Here is a 16,235-nt window from a genome sequence, read left to right on the forward strand (position 1 = left end):
AGAGTCAGAGCGTGCTGTGTCCAGTAGAGAGTCAGAGCGTGCTGTGTCCAGTAGAGAGTCAGAGCGTGTTTTGTCCAGTAGAGAGTCAGAGCGTGCTATGTCCAGTAGAGAATCAGAGCGTGCTATGTCCAGTAGAGAGTCAGAGCGTGCTGTGTCCAGTAGAGAGTCAGAGCGTGCTATGTCCAGAGCGTGCTGTGTCCAGTAGAGAGTCAGAGCGTGCTGTGTCCAGAGCGTGCTGTGTCCAGTAGAGAGTCAGAGCGTGCTGTGTCCAGTAGAGAGTCAGAGCGTGCTTTGTCCAGTAGAGAGTCAGAGCGTGCTGTGTCCAGTAGAGAGTCAGAGCGTGCTATGTCCAGTAGAGAGTCAGAGCGTGCTATGTCCAGTAGAGAGTCAGAACGTGCTATGTCCAGTAGAGAGTCAGAGCGTGCTATGTTCAGGAGGCTGACTCATAGAAACTGCCCTCTTCACTAAGGTGACACAAGACCACCAAGACTCCCTATGCTCCTCTGGGGAGGTGATTACAGGAATAGATTTACTTTCGTCTTCTTACTTCTCTGACCCAGAACAACCAGAAGGCAGAGGGTGAATGGAAGATCTTCAGGGGAGACAAGTATTCAGTGCCACCCCTACCATTTATTATGATAATATGGTTATTTTAGATTTGAATAAAGGCATTATTACATTTCTACCCTAAAAAATAAATAAATAAACCAATAAATAAATAAAATTAAAGCTGAGGTTTTATGAATGTTTTCCTTTAAATAAATACTAAAATTTTAAATGATTACAAAACATAAATAGCTACAAAATGAAAGGATAGTAATCACTATAAGCCAAATAATCAGAGAGTGTTATAGTAAAGTACAACTGTGTCCATTAGAATACTGTAGTCGACATTTTATACCACAGTTAAATGTAATATTAAACAGTAGGAGCATTTGGTTAAAGGCATTTTAAACATAATAGAATCCTTTCTTAGAAATTCCATGAACAAACTAAGTGTGATGGCTCGCATATTTAATCCCAGCCCTTGAGAGGCAGAGGGAGGCAGATCTCTGAGTTCAAGGCCAGTCTGGTCTACAGAGCGAGTTCCAGGAGAGCTAGGGCTACACAGGGAAACCGTATCTCAAAAAACCAAAATAAAATAAAATAAAATAAAATAAAATGCCACGGACTGAGCCAGTGTTTGTATTTTCATCTGTTCAGAAACAGGCATTTCTTGAAGGTGGAGCTTATGGTTGCTGCTTATTTTCTGTTTTCCTGCAGGCACTAGCATTGTTCCCTTTCAGAAGAAACGACTGACCCACATGTCAGGGTGGATGGCTCTGATTCCAAACGCAAATCACATTAACTGGTATTTTAAAGGTGTGGAACACTTGACCAACATATCCTACACTTCCACATTCTATGGATTTAAGGTAAAGAAAGAGCTACAGAAAACAAAACAGCAGCCTACACTGTCATCCTCACAAACCCATCTCTTTGTTTTCTGAAGGTGTGTATGTGAGTGTGTGTGTATCTGTGTGCATGTTTGTGAGTTTGTGTGTGTGTGGTATGTGTGCATGTGTGTATACAGATGTGAACATCTGTGTCTTTATCAGTCTCCACCTTATCTCCTTGGGTCAGGATATCTCATTCAGCCTGGAGCGAGGCTGAAGGGAGAAAGCTTCAGGTATCCCTGTTATGTGATGGAGTTAAAGGTGTGTGGGTCACGCCTGGCTTTTTCATGGGGCCTTGGAAGTTAAATTCAGGTTATTGTGATTCCAAACTAAGCACTCTTATCCATTGAGCCATTTCCTTAACCCATTAGCCAGAATGCTTTCACTTCACAAATCAGTCTTTTAAAGACCTACGATGCACCCTGTATGACCCACTCACTCAAAATCTAAGGATGCAATTCTTTTCCATGTTATTATTGTCTGCTTTTGTTCTTGTTACCATGGTAATAGCTTTAATTTATTGAGTCCCAAGTATTATGTGTTTGCTTGTATCATGAACTAAATAAAGAACATCATAGAATATTTTATATCTATCTATCTACATATTGCAAATATGCAATATCTTTGGAAAGAAATAAAAGTTTGTAGACGTTCCATATTCTGACCTCAATTCTCCAGTGTATAGTCAGCATCTTGATGAGGCATTCCCTTCTACATTCTTCTACTGATACTACATATTTGTGTGGCTCAGAAACCCTGTCTAGCACTATTCTAAATACTTAAGCTACCATAGAGAAGGTATTTTAAAAGCATTTACATATGCATGATACTTACATATTAATATGTACGTGTGAAGGAAGAACCCATACACATGCGTGTGTGTGTGTGTGTGTGTGTGTTTGTGTGTGTGTGTAAAAAGAGAAAAAAGAATGAGAAAGAAAAAGGAGAGAGAGTATTTACTTTCCTCAGTGATAGAGCTACCATTGTTGACATAGACCTGCAAAATGTCAAACAGAACATAAAAGCCGGTGGAAGGGTAAGCTGGAACCAAACTTTGGTTGTAACACTCTACGTCAGCTAATAACACGAGACTAAAAGTAAGTCATAATATGAAGCATATTTTAACATCAGTCAAGTCACAAATTTTTCTGTAAATGTTTTAGGAAGAAGACTATGTGATTATATCACATAACTTCACTCAAAATCCTGATATGTTTAATGTTGTCGATATGAGGAATGGCTCCTCACACCCATTGAATTGGAATTCTAGCAAGAATGGTGACTGGCATCTCGAAGCAAACACCAGCACTCTCTATTACTTGGGTACGTATTCACTACACAGAGTGATAGCCTTACCCAATAATTTATCTAAGGAGAACAATTTCTCAATAGAAATATATGATATACTGTAGCCTGCGTTATCAGAACTTGATATGTATTTGTTAAGTAAAAATACTAGACATAAATTAATTCTAGAAAGTCCTTTCATTTAGAAAACTTGTTTTTTTAAAGATAATACTAATATAATTAGATAGCTCCTGATTACCTTATTTTATAGTATGAGAGATGAATAGAAATGACAAGTGGTATACATACTACTCATTTTTAAAATTATTTTTAGAAAACAAAATTATTTAAAAATAAGTTTAAATTAAAATATAACGTATTCTTATTTTTCATGCATGTGTGTATGTTTATTTTGTGTTTTGTTTGTATATGCATATTGTACCATGCAGAAAAGGAGTTATAGACAGTTGTGAGCTGTCATGTGGATGCTGGGAATAAAATTAGGTCCTCTGGAAGAGTAACCCATGCTCTTAACTGCTCAGCTACCTCTCTACATCCTTAAGGTGTTAGTGTTTGTCAAGATATTTTTCATTCTCCTTAATACTTCATCTCAATATACTGTCTATCTTGGTGAAGTTTCTCAATGCCTACTCTCTGTTTCTGAGTAAATGGTATTTCCAAAATGCTATGATTTTGTATACAGTTGAGAACTTCAATCACCATGTTAACATATTAACTGAAAACAATATTGGTTTTGCTCCAGTGTCAGGGAGAAGCGACCCGCCTCAGAGCCAGCCCATCGCGGGGACCCTAGATCCTGATGTGAAGGATGTGATTATTAATTTCCAAGCTTACTGCTGTGTTCTTCAAGACTGCTTTCCAGTTCATCCACCATCAAGAAAACCAATTCCCAGGAAACGACCAGCCACTTACAAGTACATAAGCTTTCTTCAGTGGATTTTGGTTCACAAGATATATCCACACTCATATTTCACTAAATTTATAATCCACTCCCCAGGGAAAAAACAGAGAAAGCTCATACAACTTATATGTAAAAGTTGCTAAGAGTCTCATGATTGTGGAAAGTTGATCACAGATTTTAATTCTTTCAGCTAACTTCTTTTCCTTCTATCTTATCAGTTTTTATGGCTCTCTATTTTTTTAACCATTTGAATCATCACTTTTTAATTAGTGTGTAAATGGCTCTCTTACATTTCATTACTAGTCATTTCCAGCAAGAAGATATCAACTTTGTAATTACATCCCTTAGGAAAATTTTCATTAGCAAGTAGTTTATAGAAAGCATATTTACAAAAGGGTAAGGCCTTCTCTTGCCAGTGGTCCATCCATGTTTCTTTCCATTTAACACAGTCTTCATTCTGCATTACCCCAAACTCCTACCCTGCTGCTGTCCGGAGCATCACTTCACTGTATTCTGGGCAAGTCCGACATTATGTTCCCTGTTCATTTGTTCACAGAATCTACCCAAATACCTCCTCAGCATGGACTTTGTGAGATAGCAATATTTGCTAGAGACCCATAGATAGATACAGGATGCACTGGTTTTAAATTTTCTATGGTCAGATCTTATAATAAAACAGAATAATTGACATATCTCAAATTAAATTAAATTGGTTTAATTAAACTGTCATATATCAAAATAATGATTTAGTGAGAAGAAACATGTTCAAATTTTTAAAATTATTTTGCTCAATAGAAAAATTATGTTTGTATATGTTTTATACTCCTAATTGTACATATTAACTTGGCTAGTTAGTAAGATTATTTAATATCAACTTCATATTCTACCATTCCTAATACATATAATATAATGCTGTGCCTTAAGGAATTACTCATTAAATACAGAGGTGATTATTAATGGAAGTATTACTTTTTTCCCCAGTTTTTGGTCCAATGAGTCCTTTTGGCAATCATCCCCAGAGAACAATTATACTGTACCTCACCCAGGAGCAAATGTGATTATTCCTGAAGGTAAACACATAAATAAGTAAAATGTTAGCATTTAGGGAATGTCAATGCTGCAGTCGGGCAGATGTAGGAGTAGTTACGACTCCATCTTTAAGTATCCCACATTGGAGAAAAGCAAGTAAGTGTAAAGACATGGGCTTTGTTATTGTGCCTGGGTATGAAACAATCTTCCGGATTTCTGTATATTTAAACCTATTAATGATAACACTGACTGGGTGTGGTGGCACGTGCCTGTCTTCCTTATGGCTCAGAAGACCAAGAAAAGGGTGTTGCTTTAGCATAGGAGTTCAAGGCCAACTTCAGAAACATAACACTGTTTCAAAACAGAACACTAATAACGGCAACGAAGCCACAATATCATGCCTTCTGTGCACTATAGGGATCATTACGTGGAAAGAATTCATGGACTTCAAAGGCAAGACTGGGTGTTAGGCTTGTCAGTATTCTGCCACAAGCGTCAGTGTGCTGCTTCTTACTGTGTTTTAGGAACATGGATTGTAGCTGACATGGATATACCTCCAATGGAAAGACTCATTATTTGGGGAGTTCTAGAAATTGAAGATAAATCTGAGATGGGAGCAGCAGGCCCCGCTTATAGAAGAGTTGTTTTAAATGCCACCTATATATCAGTGCAGGTAAGAGCTTGAGGTCTCCTAATGTATATATTAATCCTATTCATTTCTGACATGAAAATTTGTGGAATTGGTAATGAGAAAAATATTTAATCAGTGTGTAGATATATGTATACACACACACACACACACACACACACACATACACACACACACACTGCCATAGCCCAGAAAATGTGTCACACACATCCTATGTATTTCTGCACTTTTTAAAATATTTGTATAGTTATCACACAAATAAATACATATTATTATATAAAGATAAATTATTAATTATGCATTCACAACAACAAATATCAAATTCTTAGGTGTTCTGGGGAGAATAATCAAAAAATTTTATTAAAAAGACAGCATTTTGTGAAAATGAATGGACATCGATGGGATTACAAAATCAAGAGTAACCAAGGGAATGTTTCTGTTATTGGGACAATCACCCCCATTCTTCTATAAACCACAGGTGGTCTTGAGGTTGTAACAGCTTAATCAATTTATTTGTTTTACCTCCTTATTGCTAATTTACAAGAAGAGAGTGGCTGAGCAAAAAAAGCTATTAGGGATAGTTTGAAGAGAGCATTTGTTGCACAAATAAACTTCTCTGGTGAGATCTGAGAGCTACAGTCATGATCTATGGGTAGAGACATAAATGAACAGCAGTTTGATACTATGTCCATTAGCAGCATAATAATAATGGGTTCACCTCTGGGGCTTTTGAGCTCCCCAAACATGGACTCTTGGTCAGATTAACATGCTCCAGTAGATGGCCCCATATGCATGAAGATATGAGCAACACAAATCGGTCTGTGTGGGTTATTTGCAAATATGAGAAAAACAAAACAAAACAAAACCATGAAGTTAGGAGCCGAGGGGAGGCAGGAACGGATCTGGGGGGATGAGAGCTAGGGAGAGGGGTGGAAGGTAAGTAGAAACCAAATGCACCATATGAATTCTCAAAAAATTAATAAAATTCCATATTAAATTAATTAGCCTTTCTTTATGAAAGTATAAAGCACAGAGACTAATTTTGATGCTTTAAAGAGCATAAAATTTTGGACAGATGTGAAGATTTGCGGTAAAATAAAACTAGTGTGAATCTTCCTCTGTTTAGTCATTGGGTAATGTTGGATATATTGTCTGACACCTCTCACTTCAGCAGCAGTTTTCTCACCTGTGAAATAAAACTAAAAATATTAACTCATTGGTTTAGTATAAAGGACAATATTTATAATTAATACAGATGAAGCCTTACATTAGGTCTACATTAGTCAGCAAGCATCTGATGGCAGCCGTTATTATTAGAAGTGATGGCCATAATTGGTATGGCTGTGATAGAAGAGCTAGGAGCATATTTAGTGTATGACCTATTGTATACAAATACAGTGCAGTGTATTCAAACATCACTAGCTTAGGTCTTAGAAGATCTTAGCTCTTGGTCTGATTCTAATAGTAAATAGATACTGAATTTGACCTTGAAAAAATTCATTCAGACTATCTGTCCTAAGGTCAATAGGTTAAAGTCAGTTCCACTTACAAGAATGATCTAACAAAATGCCTCCATTTTTACTACAGAGATTTCCAGTAACTTCTTAATTTTCTTTTATAGATGAGGTTTTTTTTCTGCTCATTTTTTTTTTTTTTTAAGAACTAACAGTTTTCTGCTTTACTGTAGGGAGGGAGATTAATTGGTGGCTGGGAAGATAACCCCTTTAAAGGAGAATTACAAATTGTTCTTCGAGGAAACCATTCTACCCCAGAATGGGCTTTTCCAGATGGACCGAATCAAGGGGCAAAGGTCTTAGGTATGTGTTATCACATACTACATGTCTCACATCTTTTTTCTTAGTCTACTTCAAAATGCACAGGACTTAATGCATGATAGTATAGCATCACAATCTTTTGTAGTTATTTATTTATACTAAATGCAGGAGGATAACTTAAAAACATTAAATTGTGTCACATTACAATTTAGTAACCGATATAGATGTGTATATTTCAAATCAAGGTATAAGGTATTATAAAACTCAATTTAGTAAAGCTCTACATATCAGTATCATTTCTCCATAATCTTTCCTTAATATAAAAGAGCAATAATACTTTTTCACCTTTTGTGCCTTCCCTCTAACAGACTCTTTTCTAACTTAATTCCATTTTCAGTATTCATAAACAGGCTGTGGCTCAGTTGTCTCTACAGTCTGTTACCCACTTACAACTGCCATTAAGCTTAATTTCCCTGAGGCATCAGTGCATTGTGCACAGTCCTATTTAAATCTGGAAGGCAAAGGTCTTAAAAGAGTTTAATTTGACCATAATTAACAGCTGCCTTTATTAATACTGTTGCATATTCATTTAGGAGGCACATAAGCGTATTACTATAGTACAGACGCAGGCAAACTCAATCTTAAAGATATTTGGTTTTCTATGTTTTTTTAAATGACATTATTACAAATATTACAAACAACATCAAGGAAAAATATTATTAAAAACATATAAGTTTCCAGTTCATAGCTTAAGGAAAACTAGTATTAAGTGACAACTTTCTATCTTTTCAGTTTAATCTATTTGTCTTACATATGCTGTTTCTTTTCTAATATCTATTGTGTTTTCATTGTGTTAAAACATGGTTAAAATATATATGCCAGTTGTTCTTAGAAGCTTTTGGTTCTTTGCTAACATATTATGGATATATGATCCAGATCAATTAGTGTCAACAAACAAAACTCTCCTTTATTTAGAATACTGCTCCCACTATTAATACAATTGAAATATAGTTAATCATTATGTGCATCTGCATTAATTCCATTTTTTAATTATTTCCAAAATAATGTTGTAGTAAGCCTCCTGATTTATGTTTCCTTATATGCTGGATTTACTATGGTGTCTATATTCCTAAAAGTAGGCCAAACTGCCAACACTTTTACACAATCAACCTCAATTCATTCCATTCATTCTCCAATGTTTAATAGCTTGCTGAAATACATCAGTAGGTAGTCCCATTCCACACTAGCCCCTAATTCAGGACTGTATGGTAAATAAGTATTCTTCTCTCCTTTAGGAGTGTTTGGTGAGCTGGACCTGCATGGAATTCCACATTCAGTTTATAAAACTAAACTGTTAGAAACTGCAGAAGCAGGATCCAAAATCTTATCTCTGGTGGATTCTGTGGATTGGCAGGTAGAAAACAAAAATACGTTATAAGATGAATATACCATCAGTTTACTTGAAACAGTTTCTTCCCTGTTTTCTGCTTACTTCCTGTAATTGACAGTATGTATATATATATATATATATATATATATATATATATATATATAACTTACAGCCAGTTTGCAAGGGATAACCTGATAACAGTTAAAAATCGTGATGTTCAAAATTCTTCAAACTATATAAAGAGCATCATGGATATCTTAGAAATAAAAGAAAAAATGTGAAAATTGTTGGTTCTAAATATTAGAAAATTGTAAATTCTTTAAATAAAAAAGAAGAATTATTTTAAATATATTTTACTTTTATCTTAGTTACCTTATCACTTATTAGCTTTGATGTTAAATGTTTAACACTTAGGGAAAAAACACAATGACATTAATTAATGCCTATGAGATAATAATGCTAAATGAGAGAATAGTGTAATACAAATAGTAACTTCATAATTTTGACGTTTTTTTACGTTTTATTTATTCATTGTGTATGTGTTTCTGTGTGGAGGTGTTTGAAGGTAGGGGACATGGCATACATGTGTTTGTGGGCATGGGGTTGTATGTATATGTCATGGTACATAGATGGACGTCATATTGTAAAATTCTTAACATCCACATGGCATATTTGTTGTTAGAGATCTAGATGTATAGTTTATTATTTCAGGTAGTGCTCTGATTGCTACTAAGATGTAAATTTAGAATTTAGTTTAATGATTGTTACTAAGAGCCATAGACCTACTTTTAAAATTGCTGTTGCATTTGACACTCGTATTTTCCTAAGGAAGGAGAAGATATTGTGATAACTACCACAAGCTATGATTTACATCAGACAGAGATCAGAAGGATTGCTAAAATCCTGCACGGGCACAAAATTCTCATCCTCAATGATAGCCTTTCCTACACTCACCTTGGTAAGTGGCTGCTCTTTAGCCAAACGGCTATATAATTAAAGTGTCTGGAAATGGTCATATTTTAGTTATGTACACTGTAATTATAATTCCTTGATTAAACTTCACAAATATTTTGCCAGAAGAGCTAGCTGTGGTACCCATGGATCCTACTGTTTATGCCTTGCTGCCCAATATCCTTCACTGTATGTATTCTTCATCTATTCATTCACTCATTCAGCAAATATTCAACAAAGACCATTTATATAACATTCTATAGAGCAAGTCCCTGCCTTTTTCTTTTCTTTGTTTCCAAGTAATTCTTGATTTATCGCAGAATTCTAGAAACTTTTATCCAGAGGTTGGAAAGAATGCTCAGCAGTTGAGGTTACTTCTCCCAGAAGTCTGGGTTATGAGTCCCAACATCCACACAGTGACTCATAACCACCTATAACTCCAGTTTCAGTGGACTTAACACTCCTCCGGCCCCTGAATGCACAGAGATACATGCATGTGGTTCTCAGACATACATGCAAACAAAACGTCCATAAACATACCACAAAAAAAAGATATGTTGGGTCTGATACACAACTATATATTTATATAGAATTCTAGTACATATGCAACATGCATATGAACATAGAGTCATTCCAGGTTAGGAGGTGGGAAAAAATACTATTTATTCCTTGAAAATTCAACTCAGAGCCTAGAGCAACATTCTTTAAATAGCTCTGTGTTTCCTCACTGATTAAAATTAAAACTAGCATTCCAATTTGCATTGCAATAATGTTTTCATGTATAATTTGATGTAATTGCAAACTACCTTCAAAGAGTATTAAACAGTAGCTCTTATTTAACATAATCTTAAGCCCTGTCTGTTCCTATCATGTTTAATTTTCATTAGCATGTATTCATTGTACATGATACTGTGATATATAAGGATGTTTTCATACACATATCTAATGTACCTTGAATCTTTTCCTCCCATACTATCTTAAGATATTCACTATTCGTAAACATTAAGCCCTTAACCAAGCCTACGTGTTCATCAACAGAAGAATGGATAATGAAAACATGGTGTATATATGTTAAAAAATTTCAGCCATAAAGAAGAACAAAGTTATGTTGTTTTCACAATTGGAAATAAGCATATTGACTGAATTAAGTTAGTCTCAGGAAAACCAATATCGGACCTCTTTTTCACATTGTGCTCCACAGATTTTACAAAAGTATAAGACTGTTTAAAAGAAGGGAGGAAACCAATAACTGCTTAATTTCTAATTTTAATAATCTTTTATTTTAAATAGATGATATATCTTGGATGCATTAGTATCTAAATAAAATAATACCTTAATTTCAGTTTGCCTTTAATCTCTGTTTAAGCAGTATATCTAATCAGTTTATACATTGGTGCCAACATTCGGTGTGTTAGAACATTGTTTACCTTGTACATTGTAAAGGAACTAATATATAAATACTTCCTAAGATTGACAATGACACATTTCTTTGGTTGCAGCTGAAAGACAGTGGATCCCTGGAACAAGTCAGAGCTACACATTAGCAGCTGATGTTGGGATACTGAGTAGGAACATCAAAATAGTTGGTGATGATTACTCTGTTTGGTCCAAGGACTCTTTTGGTGCACGGGTCCTAGTTGGCTCATTCACTGGAAACATGATGACATTTAAAGGTTAGTATAAATTCAGTCCAATTTTTCCAAGTGAAATATAACATAGTCTCTTGAACTTATAATTCTCACTTCTCCACAGGACCACACAGAAAAATAGAGCTTCAAGTGTGATTATATATTCTGTGTGTTACTCTCTGAAGTGTAATATTATTAACTATTTACTTTATCTTCATAGACAGTAAGAATTACCAAACCAGAAATGGAGGTAATTGAAAGCCAGACTTGTCTCTAGCCAAACAGAAAATATATCATAAGATCTCCTGTGTCTATTTTAAGGAAAACTTCAAATATAACAAATACAGAGAAAAGCAATGTAGTAAATTCCAATGCTGTCATTGCCTCTAGTGATCATCAACACGCCAATTCTATCCAATCTTGTTTTATCTGGTAGTATTTTAACTTTGTTATTTTTTCCTCATTTGTAATCTAGAAAATGTTTCTTTTTAAGCTTCATTAAACTTTATGGATCATGAAGAAGAGTTGAAAAAACACCTTGATTTTCATCTCATATAGACTATTGAATTGATTCTCCAGAATACTTCAAAGATGATCTCCTCTGTGTGTATTTCCTTGGGTGTGTGTGGATGTGTGTGGGTGTGGATGTGTCTGTCTGTTGGTATCTGTGTATCTGTGTGTGAGTGCAGACATGTGTGCATGAGCATGCACACACAGGCATGCTTACGTGTGTGCAGACACAGGTATATGCAATGTGCATATGGAGGCCAGAGTTCAATATCAGACATCTCCTTCAACTGTTCTTCACCTTATTTTTTGAGACAATGTCTCTGAACCTTGGGTGAGATTGATTGGCTTGTTATTCTCAAGGTTCCTCTTGTGCTGGAATTATCAAGACACAGTCACCATGCATGACTTTTTATGTGAGTTCTTGGGGATAGAAATCAGGACTTCATGTGTCATGTCCAGAATTTAACTTTCTGAGTAATCTCTAGTCTAACAAGAACTTTGTTTAGTTATTACCTATAAAAGCCATGCATTTAAACATACTTATTATGCTCTAATCCATTGTGATTGTTTGCTTCATTGATACTCAAATGCTCCATTATCTTAGTAACCTTTCCATTTTGAGTCATACATTCTTTACAAATGAGTTAATATTTTTGAGTCTTCATTGTCTAGTATCCAAATACTTACTGTAGTTTTTTTCTGGAATTAAGGATCAGTCAATTCTTTAAATAACCCTGGTTATATAAGTTTGGATCAAGAGGGGCCTAACGCATCTAGTCAGTTTCAGGGACTTCTAGAATCTTCAGAACTTGTCACAGAGTAATCTCTTATAGATCATTACCACTGTCATTACCAATTTACACTGTCATTTCCATCTCTTGCACCTCAGTGTTACTATGACAGTCTGACTGACAGAGGAGTGGCAATGCATATGCCAAAAGAGTCTCTGAAATAGAATTCTCATAATAAAAGCTCTTTATAGTAACAGGATTGAAACATCAGATAAATTATATGCATGCCTAAAGTGCTTTCTTAGCAAGGCAATATTACCCTAAAGTAGAAGAAAATTTGTCCTCTAGATATAATCATAAACAAATAATACAAAAGAAAGAACAAAAAAAGAATCTTAGATATTGCAATGGTTTGTGATCTTCCAAACAGTCATTATATATATTTTAGATAAATGTTAAACCTATGTAATTTAAATTTTATAACTTTACAGGGAAAAGAAGCTATAAGAGATAAAATCTAAGAGCAAAAACAATGGATAAAAGATTAAGAAATATTGTTTCATTTGAAGTAAAGGAGCAAAGAAAAATAAGATTTGCATGAAGAACTTGAATAGTTTTATATCTTTTCAAGTATTTTTACTTTATTCATTTTAGGACATTTTCTTTTAATCATCTACTCCCTTAGGAAATGCAAGAATAAGCAATGTGGAATTTTATCACAGTGGTCAAGAAGGCTACAGGGATAGCACAGATCCAAGATATGCTGTGACATTTCTTAACCTGGGACAGGTTTGTGCTTTAATTTTTTATATGTTCCAAATAAAATATCTTTCATGCATAAAAAAATCTTTGTTCTAAAAAATCCTACAAATAGGGGCTGGAGAGATGGCTCACCATTGTAGAGCATTTCCAGAGGACCTGGTTCAATTTCCAGAACTCATATGCCAGCTCAGCACTGTAACTCCAGTTGCAGGGAATCTGAAACCCTCATAGAGATAGATATACATGCAGGCAAAACACCAATATGTATAAAGTAAAACTAAATAAATTATCTAAATAAATTTCTGCAAATAATATACACCACACAGCTAAAGGCAAGCATTGGTCCAGACCCAAAGTCTCTACATCCTTTTACCCTCTCACTATCATATTACGTTTTTATATATTTATCACCAAAAGGTTTAAAAACCTATGACAGACTTAAACTAGAAACACAACTAACTTTCATAACTCATATATCCTTTACCTCCATTGCTTAAAAAGATTTGTGTTTTAGTTCTAATATATGTTCAAATTAGAATATCCGCATTTTAAATATTACCTGTATCTTCAAGTAGAAAAATGTTTCTTCTAATATAAGGAAACGTCCTTGGCTCTGTTGTACATCAACTTCAATTGACTCACGGTAGCATTATTTCAATCATTTTTGTTTATTTAAGGTCAATAAGGCCATAGGAAAAGCAATAGAATTGAATGGTGCATGTTATAGCACATGAAGGTCAGAGGGCAGTGTTTGGGACTTAGTTCTCTCCTTACACCATCTTAGTCCTGGGGTTTGAACTCAGGCTGTCTGTCTTGGATAGCACACATACCTGCCACACTGTATCACAGATCAGCCTTACCTTTCAGTCACTAAGAATAAATTATTCTAAGTAAGTGTTGCTTATTTAGAACAGATCTAAATATCTGCATCCACATCTCCAGCAAAACGGGGAACTAATTATGCTAAGAAGGCTGGAGCGTTAAGAGAAATGGGGAAGAGCATATTTCTTAGGAGAAATAAAGTTACCTCTTGAGCCTGTAACATGGCTCAGCAGGTGTATGTGCTTTCCATCAAGACTAGCAACCTGAGTTCAATCCCCAAAACGTACACAGTGAAAGGAGAGAACTGACTTCAAAAGGCTGTCCTCTGACTTTTATGCATGTGCTATAACATAGGAACATGTACACACACACATACACACACACACATGCACACACATGCATACATGCACACACACACACATGCATACACAAATAAGGGAGGGATAGAGTAAATAAATAAATAAATAAATAAATGTTTTTAAATTTGATACTTCTGACATATCCATTACTATCAACATTTGAATTACGAATCTTACCTGGAGTGTTATTTAGGTTGAAGGTGTTCAGGTTTTGTTTGTTTTGGTTTTTTTTGAGACAAGGTTTTGAGTGTGTGTGTCACCTTGGCTGTCTTAGCTGTCCTAAAACTTGCTCTGTAGACCAAGCTGGCCTCAGTCTCACAGAGATCTGCTGGCCTCTGCCTCCTGAGTGCTGAGATTAAAGGCCTGTGCCACCACCAACAACTATTTAATTTTTAAAAATCGCTACTAACAATTTTACTGTACTATTAAACACTTCTAACACATTATCTTCTTAAAGATGATAAAGGAATACAATCACACAGGAAAACCCTTGACAAAAATTTAATCTCAATTTAACATGTACATATGGTTTTATACTTTATTTAATCATAAACCCATGGCATGGAAATCTTCTGTGATTAAAAGATTATAGGAAAATCGTCTCTTTTAAGAAAAAGAAGGTGTATATGATCAAGGCTTGTTTACTAAAAATCACTTATTTAAAATTTTTCTTTATTTGTATTTAAATTTTATTATTAAAAATGTTCATCTAACCCAACTATTCCCTAGATCCAAGACCATGGCTTGTCTTATGTTCGAGGCTGTGCATTTCATCATGGGTTCTCCCCAGCAATTGGTGTGTTTGGGACTGATGGGGTGGACATAGATGACAACATCATCTATTTTACAGTAGGAGAAGGTAACACAATAATATTGTGGCTCACATAGTGCATCTTCAGAGGTAATCTTACCATGAAATCTATGACAAGGCTGTTTAGTTGACTTTTCTGTGAGGGTGGAAGTGGTCTGTCTGTGCTGTCCAATAAGACAAGCACTAAGCCATATGTGGCTAAGAACTTCTGAATTGTGGCTTATGCAACTGTGGAACTGAATTCCTATCTTAATTTTACTTAATTAAATTTAATTTCCATTCAAATAGCCACATGTGGCTGTACTATCAAACAGTATAGACCTGAACCTAATGAGTTATCTAATCACTAATCATTTCAACTACTATGACTCGTGGTTAAAAGCATTTGTTGCTCTAGCAGAGAGCCCTTAGACTCCTAGAACCAATGTGGTGACTTACAACCATCCAAATCCAAGAGATCTGATACCCTCCTCTGACTTCTGCAGGCACCAGACATATATGTGGTGCATATCCATGCATACAGCAAAACACTCATAAACATAAAATCAAATGGTCTAAAAATTTTAATTACTATGACCTTATGACACATATTATATGTATTTATTTATTTATCCTGTGTATATGAAAGAAGGCATCCATGCCATACCATACATGTGGAGGTCAGAGGACAAATTTATGAAGTCTTTTTACTCTTTCCATTACTATGTAGGTTCCAAGAATGGAACTTAGGTAGCCAGGCTTTGAGGCAAGCAACTTTACCCACTGAGCCACTGAGTCTGCTGAATAGTTGTGACTTTTAGGATACTCCTCACTTGACAATCATAAAGATTATCCAAAAGTAAGGTCATTTTAATTAAAAATTATATATAATGTGAGTATGTTTTTTCATTCAGTATTCTACCATATAAAGTATACGACAAGGTCATTTAATGTACACAAATGCTATGCATATATTTATTAAAATCTGAGGTGACACCCAAAAGGCAACAAATTTAACAAGTATTTAGAAGACTCCAATTTAGCTAGTCCTTTATAAAAGGAGTTCACTACCAAAGGGGTCAGGGGACCCTTTCAAGTCTCATACTAGAAAGAAAATAATTTTACAGAAACAATGAAAGACATCATCCATAGTATCAATTATAAAATGAACATGTCTTTTGCTGTCTTTTTTTA

The 16,235-nt window shown here is 35.0% G+C and overlaps 1 protein-coding gene across 9 annotated transcripts in view; it reads left to right on the forward strand.

Annotated features, from left to right (window-relative positions):
- Pkhd1l1 (PKHD1 like 1) overlaps positions 1–16,235 on the forward strand; it is a 165,167-nt gene that overhangs the window by 103,742 nt on the left and 45,190 nt on the right. For all 9 annotated transcript variants that reach the window (XR_004115089.1, XR_004115088.1, XM_031358649.1 and 6 more), the window contains 11 exons: positions 1,264–1,415; positions 2,600–2,759; positions 3,487–3,658; positions 4,627–4,715; positions 5,199–5,347; positions 7,011–7,140; positions 8,394–8,512; positions 9,317–9,446; positions 10,939–11,112; positions 12,994–13,097; positions 14,981–15,110. Coding sequence is in view for 7 of the 9 variants with exons in the window: in XM_031358649.1 (XP_031214509.1) it covers positions 1,264–1,415; positions 2,600–2,759; positions 3,487–3,658; positions 4,627–4,715; positions 5,199–5,347; positions 7,011–7,140; positions 8,394–8,512; positions 9,317–9,446; positions 10,939–11,112; positions 12,994–13,097; positions 14,981–15,110 (1,509 nt within the window). In the remaining 2 variants the exon portion in view is untranslated. The remainder of the gene's footprint in view (positions 1–1,263; positions 1,416–2,599; positions 2,760–3,486; positions 3,659–4,626; positions 4,716–5,198; positions 5,348–7,010; positions 7,141–8,393; positions 8,513–9,316; positions 9,447–10,938; positions 11,113–12,993; positions 13,098–14,980; positions 15,111–16,235) is intronic.

This window comes from Mastomys coucha, unplaced genomic scaffold (assembly GCF_008632895.1).
Source record: "Mastomys coucha isolate ucsf_1 unplaced genomic scaffold, UCSF_Mcou_1 pScaffold7, whole genome shotgun sequence".
NCBI lineage: Eukaryota > Metazoa > Chordata > Mammalia > Rodentia > Muridae > Mastomys > Mastomys coucha.